The following is a 26,040-nucleotide window of genomic DNA, read 5'->3' as shown; positions in this document are numbered from 1 at the left end:
TGGGGATAGGTTAATTGGAAAAATCCAAATTGCCACTAGGTGTGAATGTGAGTGCGAATGGTTGTCTGTCCCTGTGTGTTGGCCCTGCGACAGACTGGCGACCTGTCCAGGGTGTACCCCGCCTCTCGCCCTATGACAGCTGGGATAGGCTCCAGCGCCCCCCGCGACCCTGAAAGGGAGAAGCGGAAGCGAATGGATGGATGGATGTTTTGGTTTATTTTTACTTTTTTGAATGGTGGTTGGTTGTCAGTGTTGGATCTTGTTTTTTTTCTTGTTGTTCTTGTATTTATGTAGTGTATTTATATTATTTATAAATACTAATGTATTTATGACAAGATAAAAATTTTAACTTTTTTTCCATTATCACAAACATTCTTGATTTGTATCTCTTTTTTGTTAAATATCAATTACAGTTTTAAGGATGGTACCTCATTATTCTGTTGGTGGGTTATTGCCATTTAGACAAGTATATTTCTTTACCGTTTTTTTTTCTTGTGTGTGTGTGTGTGTGTGTGTGTGTGTGTGTGTGTGTGTGTGTGTGTGTGTGTGTGTGTGTGTGTGTGTGTGGCAAGGTGTTTCCGGTCAGTGTGCCAGGGCCAGGGCCAGGGCAAAAGTTGTCGTACCATAGGCACGAGGAGTGTGTGTGTGTATGTATGTATGTATACATCTCACTTACACCCTGAGCTGTTTCCTGTTGTTCTCGCTATAAGGCCCATGATCATGAGTTTTACATCCTGAGCACATCCTGTACCAAATTTACCATATGCAGTTACAAGCAAAAAACTTCTTTTAATACCCTATGATTTGCACATTTATTAACTTCTGGATTACTATGACACTTACTGAAATACTGCTACATAATCTATCTATCTATCTATCTATCTATCTGTCCGTCTGTCTGTCTGTCTGTCTGTCTGTCTGTCTGTCTGTATCTATATCTATATCTATCTATATCTATATCTCTATATCTATCTATCTATCTATATATATATATACACACACACACACACACATATATATATATATATATATATATATATATATATATATATATATATATATATATATTGCAATCAAATTCTGAATATATAGAATGAAACTTGAATATATAGAATGATCTTCTGAATGTATGGAATGAAACTTGATGTCAAGTGTTTTCCTTGTTTGTACCTGCGAGGAATGGCACTATGAGCCAGTCCGCACGGAATCTTGTGGCTCAAATTCTAAGTAATGAGGAGCTAATTAACAACCTGGCAAATGCATGTTCTGGACAACCTAATATTTGTACTAGTATGCCGCACTGTACTACTTATGACGAAATTTATTTACGTGGAAGACGAAATGCAGTGAACCTCTCCGGTCAACTGGAAATGAAGTTGGTTTAGTGTCTGTTACTTACTCATCTTAGGCATTGTGTCTTTGGTTAAGTGTCAAGTCTTTGTGAAAATCATATTTAAATTTAGTTTAATATTTTGTGCAGAACGAAAGGTACCCCTAAATACATGAAAAGTAAAAGCTGTGATCTTAAGGATGGTACCTCATTATTCTGTTGGTGGGTTAGACAAGTATATTTCTTTACCGGTTGTGTAGGTGTGTTTGTGTGTGTGTGTGTTTTAATCAGGTCAGTTGTCTCAGTGTTTGAGTTCTCTTGTATAGAGATTAAATTCTGATTGCCTTGTGTTATGCTCCCCATGCCACATCCTTGCGGTGAACAATGCTGCATCGTACTTGACATTACTTAGGAAGGAAGGAGCAAACACATCAGGAGTCTGAAAGTGTGATTGATCCCTCACATGGTCATAGATCCACTTTTCGGTTTTTTTTTTTAGATTTCCTGTTTAAGTCTGAAATGGTTCATATTTCCATCCCCCCCCCTCTCTGTTTCATTCCCTGAATCTTTCTTTGTATGTCAGTCTGTGTGCAGGCAGCAGCAGGGCAGCTTCAGTGCAGACAGACATTCCATGCTCCCTGCAGAATCATAGCCCATCAATCATGTTAACATGTTAATTAGTGGGATTTATTTTATTCAGCAGAAAAAACAGTGAGGATCCCATTACAGAGACTGGCCTAAGGGCAGAATGTGTATGTGTGTAAATGTCTGAGTTGGGGGGAGACCCTCTGGGGAAGACCCCTTTCTCTTCTAGTGCAACATCCAATCTCTCTCAGTGGCACAGTGTGAGAAATAACGATATGTAACGAAGATGTAATGAATCACAGAAGTCAGTTGTTTTGCTTTGTTTTTTTTTTTTTAAAGTCACTGAGTCGTTGTCAAAATTGCAATCTACTGCAGCGGATTTCCAGTATGTCAGGTTCGATTCACCTAAAAAAAGCAAACTTATATTCAAATCACTGGTTCCTTGTTATCGAGAGAAGTTAGTGTTAGCAGCAACTTACATGTGCGAATTGGAGGCCTGCTCAGATGCGACCAGAGATTTACACTCCACTGCTCACTTTCAGAGTGTAAATAAGATTAGCAAATAATACCTGGCGTTCAAGTTACCACACCTGACAGCATATGATAGGTTTCGTTTTGCCTGAATCGCAGAGGCATGTATTACAGTCTGGCTGGGATGCATACACTGACTGTGTTTTTGCTTGAATTTGTTCTCTGTGCATGCTCACGGGTGATGGGCAACGTAGGTATAAGTATGCAGTAAAGGTGATGCTGATATAAGAATGAGCAGAATGTCATAGATATGCCCATAAAAGTTTGTATTTTAAATGTCCTTTCTTCTTCTTTCAGTCTTCTGACACATCAAATTTGATGTAAAATAAACATGTTAATATATATTCTGTGTGTGCATGTGTGTCTCCACATGTATGTTTTCATACATGCCTGAGTGCAAAGTGCGGCTAATTAAATGGGTTTGCTTGTTGCCATTTCCATTTCCACGCCTAAGTGTTTTTGTATATGTGCATGTGACCGAGCTTTTTGTATCTCTGTGGGTGATATAAGTTTAGGGCTGTTTGATTGTTTCACCACCTGTGCCCGACATGTCCGCAGATTAGTGCCTCCCACCCTGACACTCAAATCAAACATGGCTCAAGTTTCCAGAGCTGTCTTTTGTGTGGAGCGTTTTTTTAAGCGATTTTTAAAGTGGCCCTATCCGATTTCTCCTCCAGGGCTGAGGGGGCACACTCCCTCTGGCTCGCTCTATCTCTAATTTTCTCTCAGTTGTGTTTTCTCTTTGTCAATTGCAGCTTCTCTCAATGTATCTACCTATCTTTTCTGTGTGTGTGTGTGTGTGTGTGTGTGTGAGGAATTAACACAGTAAAGAGAAAAAGAAGAATTTATTTTAGAAAGTTTTCTAATAAAAAAAAAAAAGTTTCCTTGAATCTTCAGTGGCTACAATAAGATGCATTTGGATTTTAGCAGTTAGTTCTGTGCATTACACAGATGGTTCAAATGCTCATATCTCACTTCTCATTAAGTATTTAGCTGGCATCCTATTTACATAGCTGAGAATAGAGGGTGTAGATGTGTATGGGGTGGCTAATGAAGTGGCCTGGAGATTGCATGGATAGATTCTAGCCAAGCAATGCCCCACCTGCTTGCACCCGCCACTTACTCCCAGTCGTGACTGCCCCCAACCCCCTAGCTCATTGATGAGTGTGCCCACTCTAAAAGCTCACAAATTCTGCTCCCTTTGACAATGGTTAGGTCAGCCTAAATAAATCACGTCCATTAGAGGCAATCGAGCCGGCGGGACAGAGTGACAGAGACAGACAGGAGGGCAAAACAGGAGGGGAAGGAGTAGGAAGGCTTTGACAAATACCAAAGGTGGCCATAACTCTGCTTGTCTTCCTGGGAAATTTTTGCATGCTTTTTTTTCCTTAGAGCTTGATAAGTGTCTCTGAATTAAATGGGTTTTAATTAGCAGTTCCTAAGTGGTGGTAGTCATTAAGAAGTTCATTAGCATATTGCCTGGCTGTTTGGCTGTTTCGATGGGGATGATGGTGCTGCTCTCTGGGGCTCGCTCTGTCTTTTTACCGTGGCAGTAGTGCGTTTGGGTTTATGGAGAGGAAGCAGACATTTAAAGAGAGAGTGTGGATTTAAAAAGGAGAGAAAGCACAAGAGAGGGAAAAATCTGATCTGGACACATTGCACTTGTTTCTCATTTCTTCTGACCTTTCTTACCTCCTCTCATTCTGCCTAGGTTCTGGGACCTTCATTTAGAAAATCCACTGAAGTGTGACAAACACAAAAGAGTAGGAAATAAGGAAGGGAGCAAAAACTTTTTCACGCCACTGTATGTTGGTCCCGCAATGCAATTTTTCTGGTGGCTTTAGGGCAAAAAGATCTGGGGTATTAAAAAAAAACTTTCTATCTTATGACTAATGTAAATATTTGCTTGCACTTAAGTTTTATTGAACAGTATACAAACTGAACTACATGCATTCTTTTAGAATCAGTGCAGATTAAGAAACAAGTAAACTAAATGACATAAAAGCTGCATTGCAATGTGCTGGAGTAAAACCTAGATGTGTGACTCCCACAGGAAGCAAAAAAACAAACAAAAAAAACAATGTGACAGTGACCACCAGTCAGCTTTAATAATTGATAAATTGTCAATAGAGCTTATAAAAATTCTTGAGAAGAAGCCGATTTTATTACAGTGGTATAATCATCAAAAATCATCTGTGGATTTAACAGTTCGGTATCCCCCCAAAATTTTTTGAAAAGAACACGTATGATTAACATTAAAATGCTCTATATCACAAGCCTAGTTTTGTTATCCTTTTTCTTCATCAACTGCATGGTCTGTCACTATAAATTAGGAGATAAATATCTTTATTTCACCAAGGATGGTTCAGTGTATCTTAATCCTGTATGCTAAAAGAGGTAATAAAGGAAGCACTGAAGTATTGACATTACTGAAATAAGGTTACAGGAAACATGAAAGTATGCTAAGCGTGAGTGAACCGTTTCAGGAGGAAAATACAAGAAAGCATTGTCGGGGGAGGAAACACGAGATAATTAATGAAGACAAAAATCAAAACAAGAATTCAACGATATGTGCAGAAATAATTAAAATGTTAAACACTTAAAATAATTAAAAAGAAACTCAAAACCCCGAACTGAAACCCAAAATGTAATATATTCACTAGTAATTCTAAGCCCAGAAAAAGCAAAATGGCAGGAAGATGACTGAAGTAGCTGCTGATTTCCTACAACATTATTTATGCCTATTTCTTACTATTTGTCATGTACACACATGTTATAACTGGAACAAACAAGTATTTACCATTAGAACTAAGAAGTTAAAGTGTTAAATATTATTTCAGTGCTGGATAAGGCTTAATGTTTAACTAATAATCTCATACATTAGAATAAATGCTCCCATCCCAATGAACCCACAGTATACACATTAACTTAAAACATTAAATTATGACATATAAAACAAGCATGCTTTTGGAAACCGTAATCTCAGGCTCTTACAATTAAAACCATAAATCTCAGGTTTAAATGGGGAAATGCATTACATGTCTTCACGCTTTGCTATAAGTGATTAAAAATGTACTACAAATTTTTAAAAAAAGAAAGAAATCAAATCATGATTTAGACCTTCATGATTAATACCTTAATATTAGCAGTTTTAATTGATATCTCTAATATTCAAGATGCTTTTTGTATAAAAATTTATTAAAAGTCGAAAGTACACACCAACACAACAGTAAAAGAGAGCAAAACAAAAATTATTGTGACAGTATCTAAAGACCTCGTGTATTCATCAGTGTTTCCTCAGGGATGCTCTGTGGGTCATCAGGCCTTAGCTGTTTCTGTGGAGCAAATCAGAAATGGATCAGCTGCTGGACGGATCAGTTAAATTGTAAATAAAGACAATGCTCACAATAATCAGCACAAAAGTTCATGATCAAAGCCCTTTAAACAATTTGTGACATTTTAATATTTACCTAGTGTGGTTATTTTTCTTCATCTTGAATGACACTAAGTTCATCATAATGTTTTTTCACCACCTCAAGATGTTCCGAAACATCTAAAAACACAGTATTTGCATTTGTTATACATTTACTGTTAGTGTTTGTATTGAGAAGACTCCTAATACTAACATCAATACTTTATATATTCTGTTTACCTGGCAGTGAGCAGGCCTCTGACTTAAGTGAGTGTTCAATGGAATCCTTCATGGTTTTCTCCAGTGTCCTCAGGACAGTTTCCTAATTTATCATCAAAAACTTTACTTTTTACAGAGGCAACTATTGAATCCAAGAATAACTGGACAAGATATAAATTATTGGTTTGATATGTGTTTCAGGGTTGCTTCGGAATTTTTGTACATCTCACCAAAATCACCAAAATAATTTGTTTCATCATATTTCATATCATAAATTCATATAAAATTGTAACAAACCTTCAAATCATTCAAGAGCTCCAACATGACATTTTTTGCTTCCTCATACATGTCCATCTTTGAGTGCACATGTCTCTCAATAGTGTCCCTCATGTTCTTCAGGGTGCCTTTTCCTGTAAATGCTGCTGCTTCTACAAGGAGACAATAATTTTTATGCACAGTTTAATAGAAATACCTTCATTCATGTCTTTCTTACCTTTATAGCATTCTTTCATGTTGTCCTTGATTGTCTCTGTCAAACTGTTGTAGATTAATTTCTTTTGTGTGAGGATGGTTTTGTTGAGCTTTGTCTTAATTTTTTCCCCCTTAGAAACATAAAATATGGATTAGCATTGTTTAACAAATATTAAGATAAATTAAGTACAAGTTCACTTTTTAATGATTTTCTAATAACAGATAAGCCAACAGGTTAATGATTAGGGAAGCTCTTTTACCTCTGTCTGGAGAAATGTCAGTTGCAGTTTGACATCTTTGTACTTTTCAATCAGTGAATCAGTGCTGAGTGAAAACGCATCGATGGCTCCATTGAAATGTCCACATTTTATGTTGTTTCTGAATGGGGCAAAGATCTGGTTAATAATGGCAGTACTAGCAAGTTTATGATTTTCTGCAATTTGGATACATTTATTCTTGTATATATTGATGCTGTTCAGATTTCGATTATTCTCACGGGAAGGTATCTCTGAATTTTTCATCAATGCTTTCAGTCAAATAAGACGCTAATATCATGTTGAGGTTTTTAGGTTTTCCTTTTTTTGGTTTCTGGATGCCATCATTCCTAACTGCAGACTTTAGTGTCATGTGAAAAGCTCTGTTTGTTTTTTTCTGAAACAAAACAGAATTTTTATTTAATTTTTTTTAACATGGTCACAAAGTGTCCTGAGGTTTTGATCTAATTGTAATAAAAATACATACACTAGGGTATAAGAAGGACTTCAGTTTTTTTTCACATGCTTTTTTGGATTTTTCAACTCCCTCACTTAGGCATTGTTCAAAAGCTTTTATAATGTCTTCAATTGCTTTTTTGACTTGATTAAGTTGGATGCTCAAGTTTCCCTCAAGGATTGCAAACACATCATTTTTTTGTTCAACCTGAAAAAAAGAAAGATCATTATTTAAAGCAGGAAAACATAACAACATAAAAACATTGTCTCTTTACTCATTCACGATGTTTGAGGGGGTGTTGACAAACCCAAGTTTTTAACATTAAGCTCATGCATAAGTTCAGTCAGATAAGTCTGTCTTCATTCATCTGCCTCTAAATAAATAATATTCAGTTCTTCCAAATGATCTCTTCTTACTCAATCACTAATAATATATTACCACATATAGATTTATGATGTCCAATATCCCACATTTTCAGTGAATGTGAGGATACCTTACAATACACACTTTAGTGGCTATGAACATTTTTTGTGTGTATTTTTTATGTATTTTTAATGACCTTTAAGAAGACTATGAATGGCTTTATTGCGTGATCTTACCACTTCTCCACTTCTGGCCCCTTGAATCAAAGACAGAATCCCATAAGCTCCAGACACATAGTTTAATGTCTCTGAATGAGCATCATTCAGATTTTTCAAAATTTCCTTGAGTTTCAGTATTTCTGTTAGAAATTGAACAAGAAATATAAACTTGAGCAATACATTTTCTGTTACACAAAAACATACTTTAAGTAACTGGTAGTTACTTCACCTACCATTGACATCTGGATTTACATTCTCCCCTTTGAGGAACTCTTTGGAGCTCACTGTGAAGACTTTGAAACAATCCTCACTGAAGTGATTCTGAGAACATTTTGTTAGTCAGTTTTTACTTTTTGGGCAGTTTTAGAAGATAATTGTTTTAGATTTTGCTGTCAGATTATAAATTTACCGTAATCGTTTTCCGCTTTTTGAATTCATTCTTCACTGCATTCTTGATTTTCTTTCTTTTAGAAAGGAAGGAAAATGGGATATAAAAGTAATTTATTATTAGTTTGCAATGGAAAATTTCTATTTTTCTCATTTAAGGTGTAAGCACTTGTATGCATAGTTGTGGCACCGTAATGAAAACTTCCACTGAACAGTCTAAAACTAGATGAACCCCAAATTCCACCAACACATGAACTTCCCAACCAGAGGAGAGAACTACCTCGATAAAGCTTACACCAACATGTGCGGGGCCTACAAGACAGCTGTGCGCCCGCACATTGGCTCATCTGACCATGCCACTGTGATGCTGCTGCCCACGTACGCAATACTGCTGAAACGCACAAAACCAGCAAGAAAAACCATCAGTCTGGCCAACTGGGGCTGTCTCAACGCTTCAGGTCTGCTTCGAGTGCACAGACTGGAACATGTTTAAAGAGGGAGCCACCCAAAATGGCTTCTTGGACCTGGACGAGTTCACTGCATCTCTGATCTGCTACATCAGTAGGTGCACAGAAGATGTAAGTGTCTCCAGAAACATCACCACATGACCCAATGAGAAGCCCTGGTTCAGCGGTATGTGCATGTCTGAGAGAGCGTGATGCTGCTTTCCAGTCTGGAGAACAGCTCTCAGAACAGCCAGAGCCAACCTCTCTTGCGCCATCCGATAAGCAAAGCGTGCACATGCACAAAAGATCCAGGGGCAGGGCATTCAGGCCATCACACAGTACAAGCCTGTAACAAGCAGCTGTGATGGAGATGCCACACTTCCTGAAGAGCTGAACAAGTTCTATGCACGATTTGATGCCCTGAACAACACACAAGCAAAGAAAGCCACGGCCCCCACCACCGACCAGACCATCTCTCTGCCGATGTGAGGAGATTTCTCACCAAGGTCAACCCACGAAAAGCTGCTGGACCAGACAACATCCCAGGCCCCTTACTGAGAGACTGCGCTGATCAGCTGGTCTTCACAGACATTTTCAACTCATCACTGAGCCAGATGATCATCCCAGCATGCTTCAAGTCCACCACCATTATCCCGGTGCCAAAGAAATCCTCTGTATCCTGCCTGAATGATTACCGTCCCATCGCCCTGACCCCATCATGATGAAGTGCTTTGAGAAACTTGTCATGGCACATGTGAAGAGCAACCTCCCCTACTCACTGGACCCACTGCAGTTTGCATACTGGCCGAACAGAACGACCAAGGATGCTATTTTCACTGCACTTCACCTCTACCTCTCCCACCTGGACAAGAAAGACACCAATGTCAGAATGATGTTCATAGACTTTAGCTCAGCATTCAACACCATTATCCCCCAAAAACTGTTTGACAAACTCAGCAAGTTGGGACTGAGCACCTCTGTCTGCAACTGGATCCTAGATTTCCTGTCAGAGAGGCCTCAGTCCGTCCAAATCTGCAACAACATCACCAGCAGGAGCTCCTCAGGGCTGAGTTCTCAGCCCTCTGTTGTTCACCCTCCTGACACATGACTGCACAATCTCACACATCTCAGACGACCTCACCTGGACCACTAACACCACCTCCATCACCAAAAAGGCCCAACAGCGCCTCCAATTCCTGAGAAGCCTAAAGGGGGCCAACCTCCCTCCTCCCACCCTCACCCACCCTCACCATGTTCTACAGGAGCATCAGAGAGTGTTCTGACCAGCTGCATCCCCGTTTGGTTTGTAAACTGCAAAGTCGGCGACCTCAGCCAGCTACATCGGATCGTCAAAGAAGCTGCAAAGATCATCGGAACTTCTCTCCCTCTGCTACAGGACATCTTTCACAAACGCTGCACCAGTAAGGCCTCATGCATAGTGCTTGACCTTTCCCACCCATCACATAGACTCTTTTCCCTTCTCCCATCCGGCAGATGTTATCGCAGCATTGGGGCCTCATCCTCCAGACTGTGAGGATCCCACAAGCCATCAGACTCCTGAAGTCACTACCAGCTCCCCCATTCCCCCTCACTACACACACCCACACAAACCACTAACTGACTATTGGACCCCACATGTAAGGTTTATATTGTTGATTGTCATTTATGCTTAGAAATATATACTCATATATGCTTAGAGTTTTATAATCGATTGCATAATAATAGAGGTTTGATCCGTAGTAGTCTGTAGAGACTGTGTGTGCCTTCCAGAGTGTTCTGGCGTGCACACACAACTTAAGGTCATGAGAGAGGTTATACATTCTCTTACTGATTTATACTATAGGGGGACACCTACTCTGTATCTGTTTTATTATAAGTGCCTTTTGTTTAGATGAACTGCTGGACTTCCAGGCCAGTAGATTTTGGGGATTTGTTCACAGGGTCATATCTTGACACCTGTAATACTGTAAGTAATAGTTCTTAAATGAATTTGTCATTTCTATGCAAGTGTGGCCTATTGCAATGGGAGACCTTAACTTCTGTTGTAATGGACATCCACACTGTTGAAATAATTAAATAGTGAAGTGTATGGTCACCATGTGCATCTGTGCCAAACTTTCTTTGTAATTAGAATTTTTGGTATATTTGACTTACAGATCATCTGGTTTTTCATGATCTGACTTGGTGCAGATAAAATAAATTTGCTGACACTCGCCACCATTTCCCAGCAGGCTACTGGCCTCTTCCAGGATCTCCCAGGCTTCTCTTTCTGATGCTGCTCGATTCATTTCAGTCACAATCCAAACTGTAGAACAACTGGCAATAAACTGAAAAGGAAATAAAAGTATGTAAATTATAAATAAAAAAATGCTTTGAAGAAAGATGACATGACTTCTGTGAATTACCCCTTTCCACATTTGATCTCTGCTTCTGTTAGAGTCACCATTTCCAGGAAGGTCCACGAGTGTGACGTGATCAAGAAAATCATTGCCTGGCACTTTGACAGTCACACACTTCACAAGCGGCCAGTACCACCTCTTTACTTCTTCGCTCTCATTTGAGTCACTTCTTGTATATTTCACAAATTTTTCAGACAACCTTTCAGCCTGCAAAAAGTAATGGGATGAATAAAAGAAAATGTATTGTCTGTGCTCATAACATAAGTTTTATTGCATGAAAAAGAAGACAGGAAATGAAATCCATCCATCCATTCATCTTCTTCCACTTATCCGGGGCCAGGCCACGGGGGCAGCAGCCCAAGTAGAGAAGCCCAGACCTCCCTCTCCCTAGCCACCTCCTCTAGTTTGTCCGGAGGAACACCAAGGCGTTCCCAGGCCAGCCGAGAGATATAATATCTCCAGCATGTCCTGGGTCTGCCCCGGGGCCTCCTCCTGGTGGGATATGCCCGGAACACCTCAGCCAGGAGGCGCCCAGGAGGCATCCTTCAGATGTCCGAACCACCTACTGGCTCCTTTTGATGTAGAGGAGCAGCAGCTCTATTCTGAGCCCCTCCCGGATGGCTGAACTTCTCACCCTATCTCTAAGGGAGAGGCCAGCCACCCTTCGGAGAATGCTCATTTCCACGGCTTGTATCTGCGATCTCGTTCTTTCAGTCACTACTCACAGCTCGTGACCATAGGTGAGGGGGTAGGGACATAGATCGACCGGTAAATTGAGCTCTTCACCACGACTGACCGGTGCAGCGTCCGCATCACTGCAGCCACAGCGCCAATCCGTCTATCGGCCTCCGGCTCCCTTCTCCCATCACCCGTGAACAAGACCCTGAGATATTTAAACTCCTCCACTTGGGGCAGGAACTCGTCTCACCCTTTTCCAGCTGAGAACCATAACCTCAGATTTGGAGGTCATGGAGGTTGAGGTCTCCCAAATGGGGAGGATCAGTGTGATCCCCCTTTAGTTGGAACACACCCTCCGGTCTCCCTTCTTAAAAATGGGGACGACCACCCCTGTCTGCAAGTCCAGGGGTACCGCCCCTGATCTCCACGTAACATTGCAGAGGCGTGTCAGCCAGGACAGCCCTACAACATCCAGAGCCTTCAGGAACTCGGGGCAGACCTCATCCACACAAGGGGCTCTGCCACCAAGGACTTGTTTAACTGCCTCAGTGACGTCACCCCTGGACATTAGCGGTTCGTCCCCCTCATTGCCAGAGTCTCCTTCCTCCTCGTAAGATGTGTCAGTGGGATTAAGGAAGTCCTTGAAGCATTCCTTCCACCGCCCGACAATTTTCTCAGTCGAAGTCAGCAGCACTCCACCAGCAACAACTAGGGGTTACTAGATATTTGGCACGAAGACTTGGGCGAGCCAGGGATTAAACCACCAACCCTCCAATTAGTAGGTACCTGCTTAACGTCTAAACTACAGGGTGGGCCGTTTATATGGATACACCATAATAAAATGGGAATGGTTGGTGATATTAAAGTCCTATTTGTGGCACATTAGTATATGTGAGGGGGCAAACTCCTCAAGATGGGTGGTGACTAGGGATGGGTATCGTTTAGGTTTTATCCGATACCGGTGCCAAACCGGTACTTTTGAAACGGTGCCGGTGCTTAAACGGTGCTCAAACCGGTGCTCAAACCGGTGCTTAAAGAATGGAGAACACAAAATTGGTCCAAAAACCTCTCATATTCAGCTGGTTTTTTTTGTAAAAAGATAACAATGTTAGCCTTTTCTGCAGCTATAGGGCATATATGGTATCACTCTTGGCTGGAAGCAGTGCTTAAAGAATGGAAAAAACAAACTTTGTCCAAAAACCTCTCATGTTTAGCTGTTTTCCACTTTTTCTTTGGTCATTTTAGCCTTTTTGGCCAGGGTGAAGGGAGTATCTGTCATCAAACAAGAAGACAGCCGCATGTAACTAAGACGGTGTTTGCTAGTTCACCTTACATGCATTAATGTAATAACGTGGTCAGCCTACTACGTAAATTACACACGGACAACATTAAGCTACTCACGCAGAGAAGAATGGCTGCTGCTGCATCATTATCCGTCATCATTTCTGTTACACTGGCAGGGCTAGGGGCCAGGACTCTACTCTTCGTGTTTTTGGGGGATGTTGCTAACTCCGGTCCGATAACAGGCAACCCACCCGCAGTAGATGCGCTCGGTGTGAGGTCTCGCAGCAAGCTATCAAATACAGCGCATTTTTCGGCTTTAAAAAAAAAACGCTATGCGTCGCCAGGTGTTTCATCGGATTTAAGGTGTTACCTCCTTTGCACAGTATCACAGTATCACCTTAAAGCACTTGTTACAGGCTGCTGAGTTTGCATATTTTGCTGTGAAGTACAGCCAGACTTTTGACCGCTTCGCCTTGGGCATTTTTAATCTGTAGCTCTGCTCTAAAAGAACGTACGTACCTGGACCCGCCTACTATCCTCAGAAACGTAAAATGATTGGCTAGAATTCAAAGTGTATGACAGCTCAGGAAAAAAAAGCACCGAAATAAAGCACCGAAATGTGCGCTGCTTTTCGGTCTGGTTACTACTGTTTATGTCAGAACCGGTGCCATCATGGTACCGGATACCGGTACCCATCCCTAGTGGTGACCATGGTCGCCATTTAGAAGTTGGACATCTTGGATACAATTTTTGCTTTTTCAATAGGAAGAGGGCCATGTGACACATCTAACTTATTGGTAATGTCACAAAAAAAACAATGGTGTGCTTGGTTTCAACGTAACTTTATTCTTTCATGAGTTATTTACAAGTTTCTCTTTGTTCACAGCCATTGACATGTGGAAGAGGTTAACACGTGAGGAGCGGATCGAAATTGTGTTGATATCTGGTGAACGCAGTAACTGGGTCATTGCAGCAAATTTCAATGCAAGACACCCTACGTGACCACCCATCTCCCATGCTACAGTCAGCAAACTGCTTGCTAAGTTTCGTGAAACTGGTTCAATGTTGGATTTGCCAAAATGTGGACGCAAGAAAACTGTCACTAATGAAGAAACATCAGTGGCTGTCCTAGCTTCATTCAGCAAGAGCCCACAGCATAGCACTTGCCGCATGTCACTGGAGAGTGGCATTAGTTGAAGATCCCTTCAGCAGATATTAGCTGCTCACAAATGGCACCCTTACAAACTCCAGCTACTGCAGCATCTCAACGAGGATGACCCAGATCGGCGCACAGAATTTGCAGAATGGGCAAAACAAAAATTGGAACAGGGCCCTCAGTTCACGCAGAAGATTTTGTTCAGTGATGAAGCAAATTTTTATGTGAATGGTGAATTTAACAAACAAAACCACTGCTATTGGTTTGACACTAACCCACATTGGATGGATCCCTCCAAAACTGTTGGAACAACAAAAGTGATGGTTTGGTGTGGTATATGGGGTACAACAATAGTGGGTCTATTCTTCATCAATGGAAACCTCAAGGCCACTGGATATTTGAAATTACTACATGATGATAGGTTTCCCTCTTTATGCACTGAAGCTGGCACGTTCCCTGAGTTTTTCCAGCAAGATGGTGCACTACCACATTATGGGTGCCAGGTCTGAGCATTCCTAGATGAACAGTTTCCTGGAAAGTGTATTGGTCAACGTGGGCCAGTTGAATGGATGCCTTTGCTGGCATTTCTCCTGCGGTGTTGCTATCAGTGTGTGAAGAGTGAGAGAAGAGGGTTGCATTGACAATCCAACACAATGGGCAGCACATTGAACACATAAGTGGTTAGAAACTTGTAAATTACGCATGAAAGAATAAAGTTACATTGAAACCAAGCACACCATTCTTTTTCTTGTGACATTATCAATAAGTTTGATGTGTCACATGGCCCTCTTCCTATTGAAAAAAACAAAAGTTGTATCCAAGATGGCCGACTTCTAAATGGCCACCATAGTCACCACCCATCTTGAGGAGTTTGCCCCCTCACATATACTAATGTGCCACAAACAGGACTTTAATATCACCAACCATTCCCACTTTATTATGGTGTATCCATATAAATAGCCCCCCATGTACACTCACTGAAGCAAGAGCAATTGCATTAGCCTGTGAATTACTGGCATAGATTGTTGAATCTTTCCTGTTTTATGTTACCTGACTCAGTCAGCAGACCTCCAGTCTATAAAAATCTGTGGTACTTTTTTTTTTTTTACTTCTGTGTTCAAATGTGAAATTCTTGAACACCTCCACAAATAAAACATCAAATTTTAAACACCACAATTGTAATTTGTACTTTTGTTCCTTATTTGGTGGGTGCCAAATATTTTTAATGGAAATTCCCAGAAGGCACATCAACATATTGCGGACATATATCTGTTCAGCAATACACTGCAGCAACATCTGCTTCACCAGTGCTTTTTCTCTGTCTGCACTTTCCAAGTAGGGAGGCATTACATAGCATGGACATCATGTTCCTACTAAAAAGATCAGCATCAGCATAGCTTGCCGCCACTGTAGTGACTTCCTACTGCTCTCTATGTCATGTTCATAAGCCACACACTAACCTTCCTTGCATCTCATCCAAACTGGGGTCTGATGTTCTAGAAAAAGAATTCAAGTTTGAAGAAGTTCATGTTGGTCTGTATTACTGTACACTTACTGAGTCACTTTTCAAAATTTTTATCTTGGATGTTCGAAACTCTGGAATATCTATGAAATATTTGTTGTCCATGAGGCTGTGAGTGGATCTTTCTTTCCACTCTTCTCCATACAGCGCAGATAACTTTCCGTCAGGATCAAGTAAATCATCATTACCACCATCATCATCATCGTCGTCGTCGTCATTGTCTTCAAGAGCCTGTTTTAGTGACTGCACCTCATCTTCCCAATCCTAAAAAAAACAAATAAAATGGCATCTTAATTTTAGTTGTTTTTGGAGCTACATTGTAACACATTACTTCAAGAATCACCATATTCATATTTCATTCTACCTCTTTTGTAATGAACTCGATGTGTGCCTCATACTTTGATCCATTGGTAGCCTCCACCTTTATCATCACTGAGGTACATGCACTGACACTTCCAGAAGGCAACAGGCCCTCCTTATTTATGATGGCATTGATTAAAGAGCTCTTTCCAGCCCCAGTTTTACCAAAGACACCAACCAGGTGTCTCCTTTCTGTCTCTAAATTCTTGATTTTATCCCTGTTGAAAGAGTTTAAATATGGATGAACTGACCCATTCTCAGAGACAAACTGAAAATGTGGCGAAATCAGAAAGATTTGATTTTGAAAAACTTACTTAGAATGTTTAGATTTGATATTTTTAATGCGTCTCTAAATAGACTACATATGTGTAAAACATGACCAATTAATTAGTGCTATTGATCACCTCTGAAAAGTGAGACTATGGTTTCTGGAACAATTCACCTTAATGCTGGAATGAGCTGAATCACAGCTCCATGTCGAGCTCTGACAGAGTTCAAATCTTTAGTATGTTTATTAAACCATATTACAGCAAAATGTTCCTCCAACTGTTTCTTTTTGGTACCACTTACTTTCTAGCTTCTTTTAAAAAACCCTTCCAAACCTTTTTGAGACATGCTGACATCAAATACAAAATGCTCTATTTTTTTTCTTAAAATGGTGCATTTTCTCAGCTTAAGAATTTGATATATTTTTGTGTTTTATTGTCAATACAATATCAAAGTAAGAGATTTCATAAATGGTGTTTTTATTTTCACTTTACAGACTGTCCCAACTTTCTTGGAATTGGTTGGAACATAATAAAATAGGGAATCTTTATTACTTACTTTAGGAAAGCACTGAGCTTGTCACGGCCATGTAGTCCTTCACTGACACATCTCATTATGTTTTTGACATCAGACAGTATTTCTGTTTCTGTCAGAGTAAAAAAACAAAACAAAACAACAACAAAAACCCAAAAACTAATAACTAGGAACCAGGAACCAGTGTAATGCAAAATGTGGCCCACTGATATGCAAAGCAGGAAAAATTGTGAGAATTTTTGAAGTTCATACTATAGCTATTATATTGCAAAAAAATGCACATTAGAATTTTTCATTATTTATACATGTACCTGACTGTGATCTTGCTGCACAGTTGTATTGTTTTTTAAGAGGTGGTTGCCATTTTCTGGTCTCACTCTGAAGATGATCTGACTTTCTCTTTCCTTTTTGGATTTAGAAAAAGAAAATAATTTCTCTCAAGATTGTAACTTCTGATAACACACGTAAACATTTTTTTTAATCATCAGAAACCACAACACACTTTTCTAAACCAGATTTTTCATTCCAATTTCAAATCTGCTTTCACTTTTTTTCCATCACATCAACTTTTTGAATTATGAGTAATACTACTTTGCAATGGATTTGCATGCAGTTTTTATTAAACTTAAAAAGTTTCGCCAGCACTGAGCCGGGGGATCCAATTGGTTATCCACCAAGACACTGGATGATCCTCGACCCAAATTAGGGCCATTACTGGTGCCGACTGCAGCCCGATAACCATCAGACGGCATCGAAGACTGAAGGGCTTCAAAAACAAAAAATGTCTTCAAAGGCCTCGTCTCTCTGAACGCCACAGAACTGACAGTTTGGACCTCATGCTCAAAAAAAGTTTTTTAAATTTTCTTTATTTTTTTTATTCCCATTTCTTCTTGTTGCATGTTGAAGCTCTACTTGGAACCTTGTTAAAATCCAAACCATGCAAAATGGGATTTTTTCGCCATTTCTCAAGTGATCTTAAGCTTTTTATCAGGTGTGTACGATTTCCTTCAGTGTACAATTTGAATATCTTCTTAAGGTCTGTGGTAAGAGGGCGACATTGTGCTTTTGTCATGAATAAACCACACATGTAACCGAAATCGTCTAGATGATTAATACAATTTCTAGGCATGGTAACACGTGAAATCAATTGCAATTAATGCCGTCTGTAACATAAAACACAGGGAACTGTTGTTAAATCTGGTAACATGCTTAGGCTAATTATAACAACTATCATGTAATATATAACTAGCTTCACCATAAAAACAGAAAAAACTAAACACAGATTTGAAATCACCATTAAAAATATTACAAAACTTATATCTGATGATTTTTACCTGTATAATGGAGTTTAAATGCTGCAAAAGTACTACTGTAAAAATAAATAAATTAGATGTAATAAAATGAGAATGACAGACATTTTTCTCACCTCTTTCACTTATGGATGGAAAATCCTGAGGATGAATAGAAATATCTGACTTTTATATTTGAAATTAAACTACTGTAGTTGTACATGTATGCATAATTGAATGTATACAGGAAATTATATCACCTGTATAGAGACACATTGCTCTTTAACAAACTTAAAAAAAATTTTTAAAAAAAGTTTCACATGCACTTTTTACAGTGTGCAAAACATGCACAAATAAATATATGGACTTACGTTCTCCATTAGTACAACAATGAAAAAATGGAAAGCTTTCATTTTCTTGCCTCTCAACAAACAAGATCCCATGAGTTAATATTTCTGCCTCATTCAGCACCAGTGACACAGACCTAGAGACCAGTTGGTAACCCCCTGTCCCTGGCAACCACCAGCTGCTAGGGTAAAATGTGTACACAAACATCAGCCAGTTGCATCAGTTTAGTGATGGGGTTGTAACGTGTTAATTGGTGGGGTTGTAAGGATTTTAGGTTGCCAACTGGTCTCTTGGCTTGTGTGACTGAGGCTTTACTTTGACTCAGGTCACCTTAGTTTATATGTATGACAAATGAAGGTATGCTGGTTCATTATCTGAAATTCAATAATCCTTAGCTGATCCAAATCAGCTGTTTCTTTAGGCTCTTGTTTGCAGAGCAGGCAAAGCTATGTGCAAATCAATGTAAAATGTTTACTTTAAAAATGTAAGTTACAGTACAGATACTGAAAGAAGTGCCATGAAACTGTTTTTGACTTACTTGACCAGAAGTATTGACTGCTTCTTTTTGTGGTTGGGTTGTATTTTGCTCTTCCTAACATAATGAAAACATTACAAATCCATATTGGCAAAAAATGAAAGAACTTTTGTGAATAATATCATAGACACACTGATAGTTAAGTAGTTTGTGCACCATAATAATTCTACAACAAATTCATCTGTAAACTTTAACATGAGTGTGGTTTTTCAGACAAAAAGGAAATAAATCTTAAAGCCTTTAATTACCTTTAACAGCTTTAGTTTTTCCTTGAATTTTACTCTAGGTCCAGCTTTTGCGATCAATTGATCAATTTCCTGATCATTGAGATGATACAGACTTTCCTCATCAATTTCTTGAGCTGTAATAAAGTTAAATAGCAGAAATAACGATTATTTATAAAATTACTTCAGAAACACTTTTTTAAAGGAGTTCTGCATTGATGTATGATTTGAACACATTTAATTCCATTTTATTTTAAGCAACTATCACTTTCCAGTCTTAGGACATTTTCTCTTGCACATTTTGTGTAGTAAATATGAAAACCGCAAATGCTTTTCTACTCTAAGCATAGACGACATTCAAAACTGATCATGCTATAGTACAGAGAAGCATTAAATGTGTATTAATAGGTATTATTTTTCAGAGTTAACAAAACGTATAAGTATCAATATCTGTACCCATCACTGATGCACAGTAATAATTTACCTTCAAATGCATCAATCCAGTCACTTAGTTTCCATTCAGTCAGTTTGTTTCGCACAAAATCATCCATGACCAAGAATAGAAACTGAAAGATAAATTTTAATTGCCGATCCTGTCGAGGTGAACAAGCGGACTCTAGCACAGAACTAAGGTTTCAATTAAAGAGAGTTTATTTACAGTGACACCAGGCGCTATAAACAACAGTGCAGGGCAATTAGTGCTCCTGGGAATCCAGGGAAAAATGAACACGTCCAAAACTCCTCTTCTCAATCGCCAGTCCCTCACGCGTCCTCTTTTGTACGATACACGACGTCCACATACGAATATCCTAACTCACGAAAAAGACAAGGGAAAATAGGGAAGCGTCCAGTAGGGTCTGTACACGGGAAGAGAACACAAGTTAGACATCCACAGAAACACGAGCGCCACGATCCAGCGACAAGTAACACAGAGCCGCCGCACTGCGCATCAGGTGAGTGGAATAATTGCAGGTGCGTAGGCCAAGAGCATGAACCAATGACTGTAGAAAATGTGGGCGACCTGACAGTCCCCCGTTATGCTGGCTGCATTGTAGATCATAAACCCCGCCTCCTCCGTGTTAACGGATGGCACTGGGGTCAGACAGACTAAAATGAAAGCCTTCTCCTCAGAAACCTTTTTTCTAGAGTTTCATCTGCTATTTTAAGTAGTTCTTATCACATTAATTTGGGTTTAAGGAGTCATTTTCTCACAAATGTATTTTAATCATAACTAGATGCTGTAATGATAACACATTTATGCACTTAACATAGAACTATAACATCTATGATGAATGTGGTTCACTTCAACACATGCGTTGAAGGCATTGACACATTGACTATATGTGTAAATGGCCTAGACGTGGTACTGCAAAGTCAGATTTAGTCACTTTGCAAAACTGAAATACCAAAAACCGACAAGCTGGTTCGTGGACAGATTACCAAACTGGTCCATTTTTATGGAGAGTAATGTGCAATACCTGATGCCTTTTAGTGGTAAATGATTTATTGAAATTATTTCAGATTATTATAACACATATTCTAATTCAGACTAGATTTGAAATATATATTTGAAAGTAAACAGCTTTGACCAAACAATATAACTAAACAATATAACTGTCTTCCTTCTCTCACCCCAACTGGTCGCAGCAGATGGCCGCCCCTCCCTGAGCCTGGTTCTGCCAGAGGTTTCTTCCTGTTAAAAGGGAGTTTTTCCTTCCCACTTTCGCCAAAGTGCTTGCTCATAGGGGGTCATATGATTGTTGGGGTTTTCTCTGTATCTATGAAGCGCCTTGAGGCGACTTTTGTTGTGATTTGGCGCTATATAAATAAAATTGAATTGAATTGAATTAAAATTTGATTTCAGGTACAAAAACACGACTAATTGTTCAGCCCTAGTTGTCATTATCAGTTAGTAAAAGTTATTCCTCAGTTGCCCGTGGTTTACAGTCTGCTTAAACAAGATTGAATCATCAGCAGAAGAAATTTCTCTTGCCACTGCCTGCAATTTTTAAATTACTGAAATTAATAGTTTTATTGCACTTTTCTGTAAATAAGTAAAATAGAACTTTTTTTGTACACCACCTTTATTGTAATATCTATAGTGTCAATTCGAGATTTCAAATTGTTCCTTTGAAGTTTTATGGTTTATTTTCTTGTCGAAATTAAAAATCAGAGTATGTTTTGCTCTCAAGAGTTTGCGTTGTGAATGTTTATGTAAATGTTTAAAAAAAATGTTCATTTCAGTATTTCAAATTCAAAATGTTTATATACAATGTTATTGTTTAAATGTTAGGGCTTTTTTTCTTGTTTTGCTAATGTATTTTAAAGATATGACAAAATAAAAACATTAAAAAAAAGAACAAGAAAAAGCGCATATTGTTTGGTCACAATTTTCTATCTGTTTTTTGTCCTGTCTTAGTTTGTCTTGATTGCCAAATATGTCTTGACCTGTGTTCCCACTCAGTGAAGCCTGCAATTGCATGAAAAAGTAATACGTTGAGGAAAGAAAAGTCACTACTGAGTCAATATGCATATAATTGGCTTCTCTTAAAATTGTAAATCGTAGAACTTAGATGCAGCTTTTAGTCTTATTTACTGTCCTAGCATAAAGTGCCAAGTATTTAAGTCCTAATTTTGTTGGTCATAGACTGCAACTTTTTTTTAAATATATGAAAGGTGTATGCAAAATATTTTTGCATGTTGTCTTTAACAACATTCAATAAAACAGGGTATAATTAAAAGTACTGGTGTTTTTCCACATAGAGCATAAAAAACTGCAGAATTTGTGTCAGTAAGAAAAAAAAGAGGGAAGAATTGTGACATCACTGAAAATTTTGATAGCTGGCCTGGCATAAAAAAAAATCAGCAAATGAGTTCAAAACAAAAACAATTGGACGACACGGACTCAGGCGCAGTCATTGTCCTGGGTGTGACCCAGTGTTTTGTGTTATTTGTAATCATTCCCAGTATTTAGTGTTCTCTGTGCCTCCCTTATGTTTGGTCTCTGTGCTTTTCAGTTGATCTGTCTCCCGTCAGTTGTAGCCCCAAGTCAAGGCCGCGTCACTGTGTTACGTTTCCTGTTTTACTTTGAAGGTCTGTGTCCTGCATGAATGTACTTCCCTTGGGTCTCGTCATGTCTGATTTCATCAAGCTGTATTCCCCTATCTGTATCTCAGTCCCCTCGTTATTGCCCATTGTATTTAAGCCCGGTGTTTCTCTGTGTCAGTGTTGTGTGTGTGTGTGTGTGTGTGTCCCATATTATGGCTATGTTTCTCTGTGTGTTTCCGCGTGAGTTTAGTTTATTCTTTTCCAGTTTAGTTTAGTTTTGTGTTGTATGCCTTTTCCTTTGCCTGCAATAAAGCTGTAGTGTAGTAGTAGACTGGAATCACAAGTTAACTGTTCTTTTATTTACACAAAAACACCAGGTGCAGAATATATACAGGTGGGAGGGAAAGCCAGGGGTTCCAGTGGTCTGCGGGGTAGGGTCGGGGGAGAGAAACAAATCGTTGTCACTCATTCACTCCGTTTGAGAGATCCACGCGCACGACACTCTAAACTGTATACATCCATGTTTAAGTTTCCACAGTTTGAGATGTCTAAGCACAGAGAGACGAAAGTAACAAATAGTTACATACACAAGCACACTAGAATTCACCAAGCTGGATTTACACTAACTTATCAAACTCAATAGTCCAGCAACAAGGAGAACAGAGCCACCGCCTTAAGCAGTGGCCTGAGAACAAGATGAATCACCAGTGTGTGCTTAGGAGCAGGTGCGTGGTCCAAAAGCGAACGCTCGCAATGAGCTCCACCCAGGCAGAGTGATGAAAGAGAGGGGGAGGGAGAGCACAACCAAAACAAAGGCCTGGAAAGAGGGCACAACGGGCTGGAGCATACAGGCTTGACTGAGAATGAGTCCAGGGTCCTCCTCCTCCTCTGTGGTGTTGAATTGCTGGGAGAGTGCATCCGGTTTCACGTTCCGTGATCCTGGTCTGTAGGTGAAAGAAAAGTCAAAACAGGTGAAAAACAAAGCCCACCAGGCCTGCCTGGAGTTGATACGTTTGAATGACCAAAAGTATTCCAAGTTTTTGTGGTCAGGCCATACAATGAATGGCTTGTGCGGCGCCCTCTAGCCAGTGCCTCCATTCCTCCTATAAAGGTTTAATAGCCAACAGCTCCCAGTCCCCGATGTCACAATTACACGTTGTGGGGGAGAATTGGCGAGAGAAAAAGGCACATAGGTGGAGCTTGTCGTCCTTTTGTTGAGACAGGACCGCCTGCACCCCAGAGTTAGACGCATCCACCTCCACAATAAACTGCTGTAGGATGGGAGCTGTAGAAAACCTCTCTTTCAGCTGAGTGAAGGCTTGCTGAGCCGCTCTGTCCCATTGACATGGAACTTTTGGTGAGGTTAGTCTGGTGAGTGGAAGTGTGATCTTACTAAACTCTCTGATAAAATGCCGGTAAAAAAAAGCTGAAGCTGCTGGTGATCGGAGGGTTCGGGCCACTACACCACTGCATGTACCTTTACTGGATCAGGTTTCAGATTCCCTTGCTCAATGATGTGACCCCAAAAAGTCACAGAGTTCACATGGAATTCACATTTCTCCCCTTCACAAAAAGCCTATTTTCCAAGAAGTGAGGGAGGATTTGCCTCACGTGAACCTGATGTTCAGCAACTGCCTTTGAAAAAAAAGAAAATCCCATGCTACCACAGGGGAAGATGAAGAGCGGATGATGCCTGTCGTGAGTGATTCAGTTATGTATTTGTCCATTCCTTCACTCTCGGGCTGAGAGAGGCTTAATAAACAACTGGAGGGAAGTGGGGCTCCCGCCCAGTGGGATAGGTCTGGTGTTTCAGATTATTTGACTTTTTTGGGGGGCGAGGCAGGCGGAGTAGCATCTCACAGGCAGTTCAAATGTTGGTCAGTCATCTGAATTAACAATGAAAGAACAACAAGAAGAAAGAATGACTTCGTTTACCTGCAAAACCAGAACTTAATTTTTAATCATTTTTAAATCCATCTTAACCTAATCCAAATATTGTATTTAGGAAGAACATCCTCCTGAATAACTTATTCTGAGGTTTTATGAAAATACTAGATAGTTTAATGCAGTTTAGTGCAGGCTAAGCTGGTTAATTTGCAGTTCTGTGATGAAGTTACAGAAATGTAGCATTTAAGACATTGTCTAACTGGCTGTCATTGCTGTGAATTTCCATGTAACAGCGTATCAGACATCAATCTAAATTTAAGCTGATGATCCACCTTCATATTTGCTTGATAGCTCATGTAATATTTGCTTGTATCTTGTTGAATTCCAGTGTGTAAATCCACAATCAGGAGTGAATCCCAGATCAGCAAAGATCAGCTGATCACATACTGCAAAATTCTACTGGACATCCCTAAACAATTTATTGTGACTTAGTTTAAGGTAATTTTGATTTTTTTTTTTCTTTACACTACACCGCCACACCAGGCATCTCCCATTTTGACCTCTGGACTTCCAGGTCATATTTGACACAAATGTTTCTGTACACTATGCCGCCCACTTGGTTATTGTTGCATGTATGCTCTGTCTGCTAGCATCTTGAACCCTGCTGTTATGTGCTGGATTGTCTCGGGGACATCTTTACACAGCCTGCACCTGGGGTCTTGCCTGGTGTGGTAGACCCCAGCCTCTGTGGATCTTGGGCTCAGAGCTTGTTCCTGTGCTGCTATGATTAGTGGCTCTCTGCTGTCTCTCAGTCCAGCTTTGTCCAGCCAGGATTTCTGGATGTCAGCCACTTTCTCTATCTGCCGGTGGTACATACTGTGGAGGGGCCTGTCCTTCCATGATGGTTCCTGCTCTTCCTCCTCTGGTTTCTGGTCCCTTAGGTATTCACTGAGCACGCAGTTGGTTGGGGCTATCTTCCTTATGTATTTGTGGATGATCGTTGTCTCATCCTGGACTGTGGTGCTTGACACTCACTAGGGCATGGCCTCCTTTTTTCTGCTTAGCATCCATCTAGCTTTAGGGTGCTGGACTTGGGGTGAAACCCTCCATGCAGGGTTAGGAGTTTCCTGGTCTTGATGTCAGTGGCTTCTATCTCCAGGCCATCTTATTATCCCAGCAGGGTACCTGATCACGGGCAGATTGTGTTGGGGAGTAACGGAATACATGGACCGGCATTACGTATTTAAAATACAAAAAGTAACTGTAACTGTATTCCGTTACAGTTACCATTTAAGAAGGTGATATTCAGAATACAGTTACTTTGTTGAAATAAATGGATTACACGGCGGTCTTTTCCCATTTCATATGTTAGCTTATGCTCTCTCTATTTTTGGTAATTCCACGCTGGTGGAAACCCAAACAAAACACACATTAAGAGGCTCTAATGCCTGTGTCTCAATCTCACGGCCCATGTCACCTCTACTTGTTTTTTTGTAAAAAGTTTTTTGTTATAATGTATATTGTATATAATGTATATTGTAATAACATGATATTATGTTGTTCAAATGTGAAAAGTATATTGTGAGAACAATAAAGTTTTCACATTACATGTGATATAGCTCTATTTTTCTTTTGCCTGGGTGGGAGCTCTACGCTTTCCTAATGTTTCGCTTTGAAACCAGACTGAAATGTTTCTGAGATATCGTTAATTTCTAGTAGAGACTGGAACTGAAGGAAGACATTTTTTTGCAGGATTTTGGACAGGAAGGAGAGCTTAGAGATTGGTTTAGAATTTGAGAACACTGTTGCATTGAGATTTGTTTGTTTTGTTTGTTG

The 26,040-nt window shown here is 39.8% G+C and overlaps 2 protein-coding genes across 3 annotated transcripts in view; one reads left to right on the top strand and one right to left on the bottom strand.

Moving 5' to 3' along the window:
• Positions 1–26,040, top strand: part of ccp110 (centriolar coiled-coil protein 110) — an 80,514-nt gene that overhangs the window by 49,326 nt on the left and 5,148 nt on the right. The window lies entirely within an intron of this gene.
• Positions 1,376–20,309, bottom strand: LOC146520089 (nuclear GTPase SLIP-GC-like). Its single transcript, XM_085158057.1, has 21 exons — positions 19,754–20,309; positions 19,294–19,406; positions 19,049–19,102; positions 18,300–18,324; positions 17,185–17,277; positions 16,898–16,985; positions 16,077–16,290; positions 15,746–15,976; positions 11,079–11,279; positions 10,828–11,000; positions 8,250–8,304; positions 8,074–8,161; positions 7,859–7,980; positions 7,290–7,466; positions 7,045–7,199; positions 6,809–6,926; positions 6,571–6,679; positions 6,375–6,505; positions 6,099–6,180; positions 5,917–5,999; positions 1,376–5,781 (listed from the first exon to the last, which is right to left on the bottom strand). The coding sequence occupies exons 1-20, from the start codon at positions 19,818–19,820 to the stop codon at positions 5,926–5,928; spliced, it is 2,370 nt and encodes a 789-aa protein (XP_085014183.1). The 5' UTR covers positions 19,821–20,309; the 3' UTR covers positions 1,376–5,781; positions 5,917–5,925.

This window comes from Neolamprologus multifasciatus, chromosome 4, assembly GCF_963576455.1.
Source record: "Neolamprologus multifasciatus chromosome 4, fNeoMul1.2, whole genome shotgun sequence".
Classification (NCBI taxonomy): domain Eukaryota; kingdom Metazoa; phylum Chordata; class Actinopteri; order Cichliformes; family Cichlidae; genus Neolamprologus; species Neolamprologus multifasciatus.
This window is presented reverse-complemented; position numbering and strand designations above follow the sequence as displayed.

What these genes read in the sequence shown, in the direction of transcription:
- LOC146520089 (XM_085158057.1), bottom strand. Translation starts at nt 19,820, where the DNA reads ATGGATGATTTTGTGCGAAACAAACTGACTGAATGGAAACTAAGTGAC. An exon ending in TGTAAATCCAGATGTCAATG is followed by an intron (nt 7,981 to 8,073) that starts GTAGGTGAAGTA and finishes AATTTCTAACAG; the next exon opens with AAATACTGAAACTCAAGGAA. An exon ending in TGACATTTCTCCAGACAGAG is followed by an intron (nt 6,680 to 6,808) that starts GTAAAAGAGCTT and finishes TATGTTTCTAAG; the next exon opens with GGGGAAAAAATTAAGACAAA.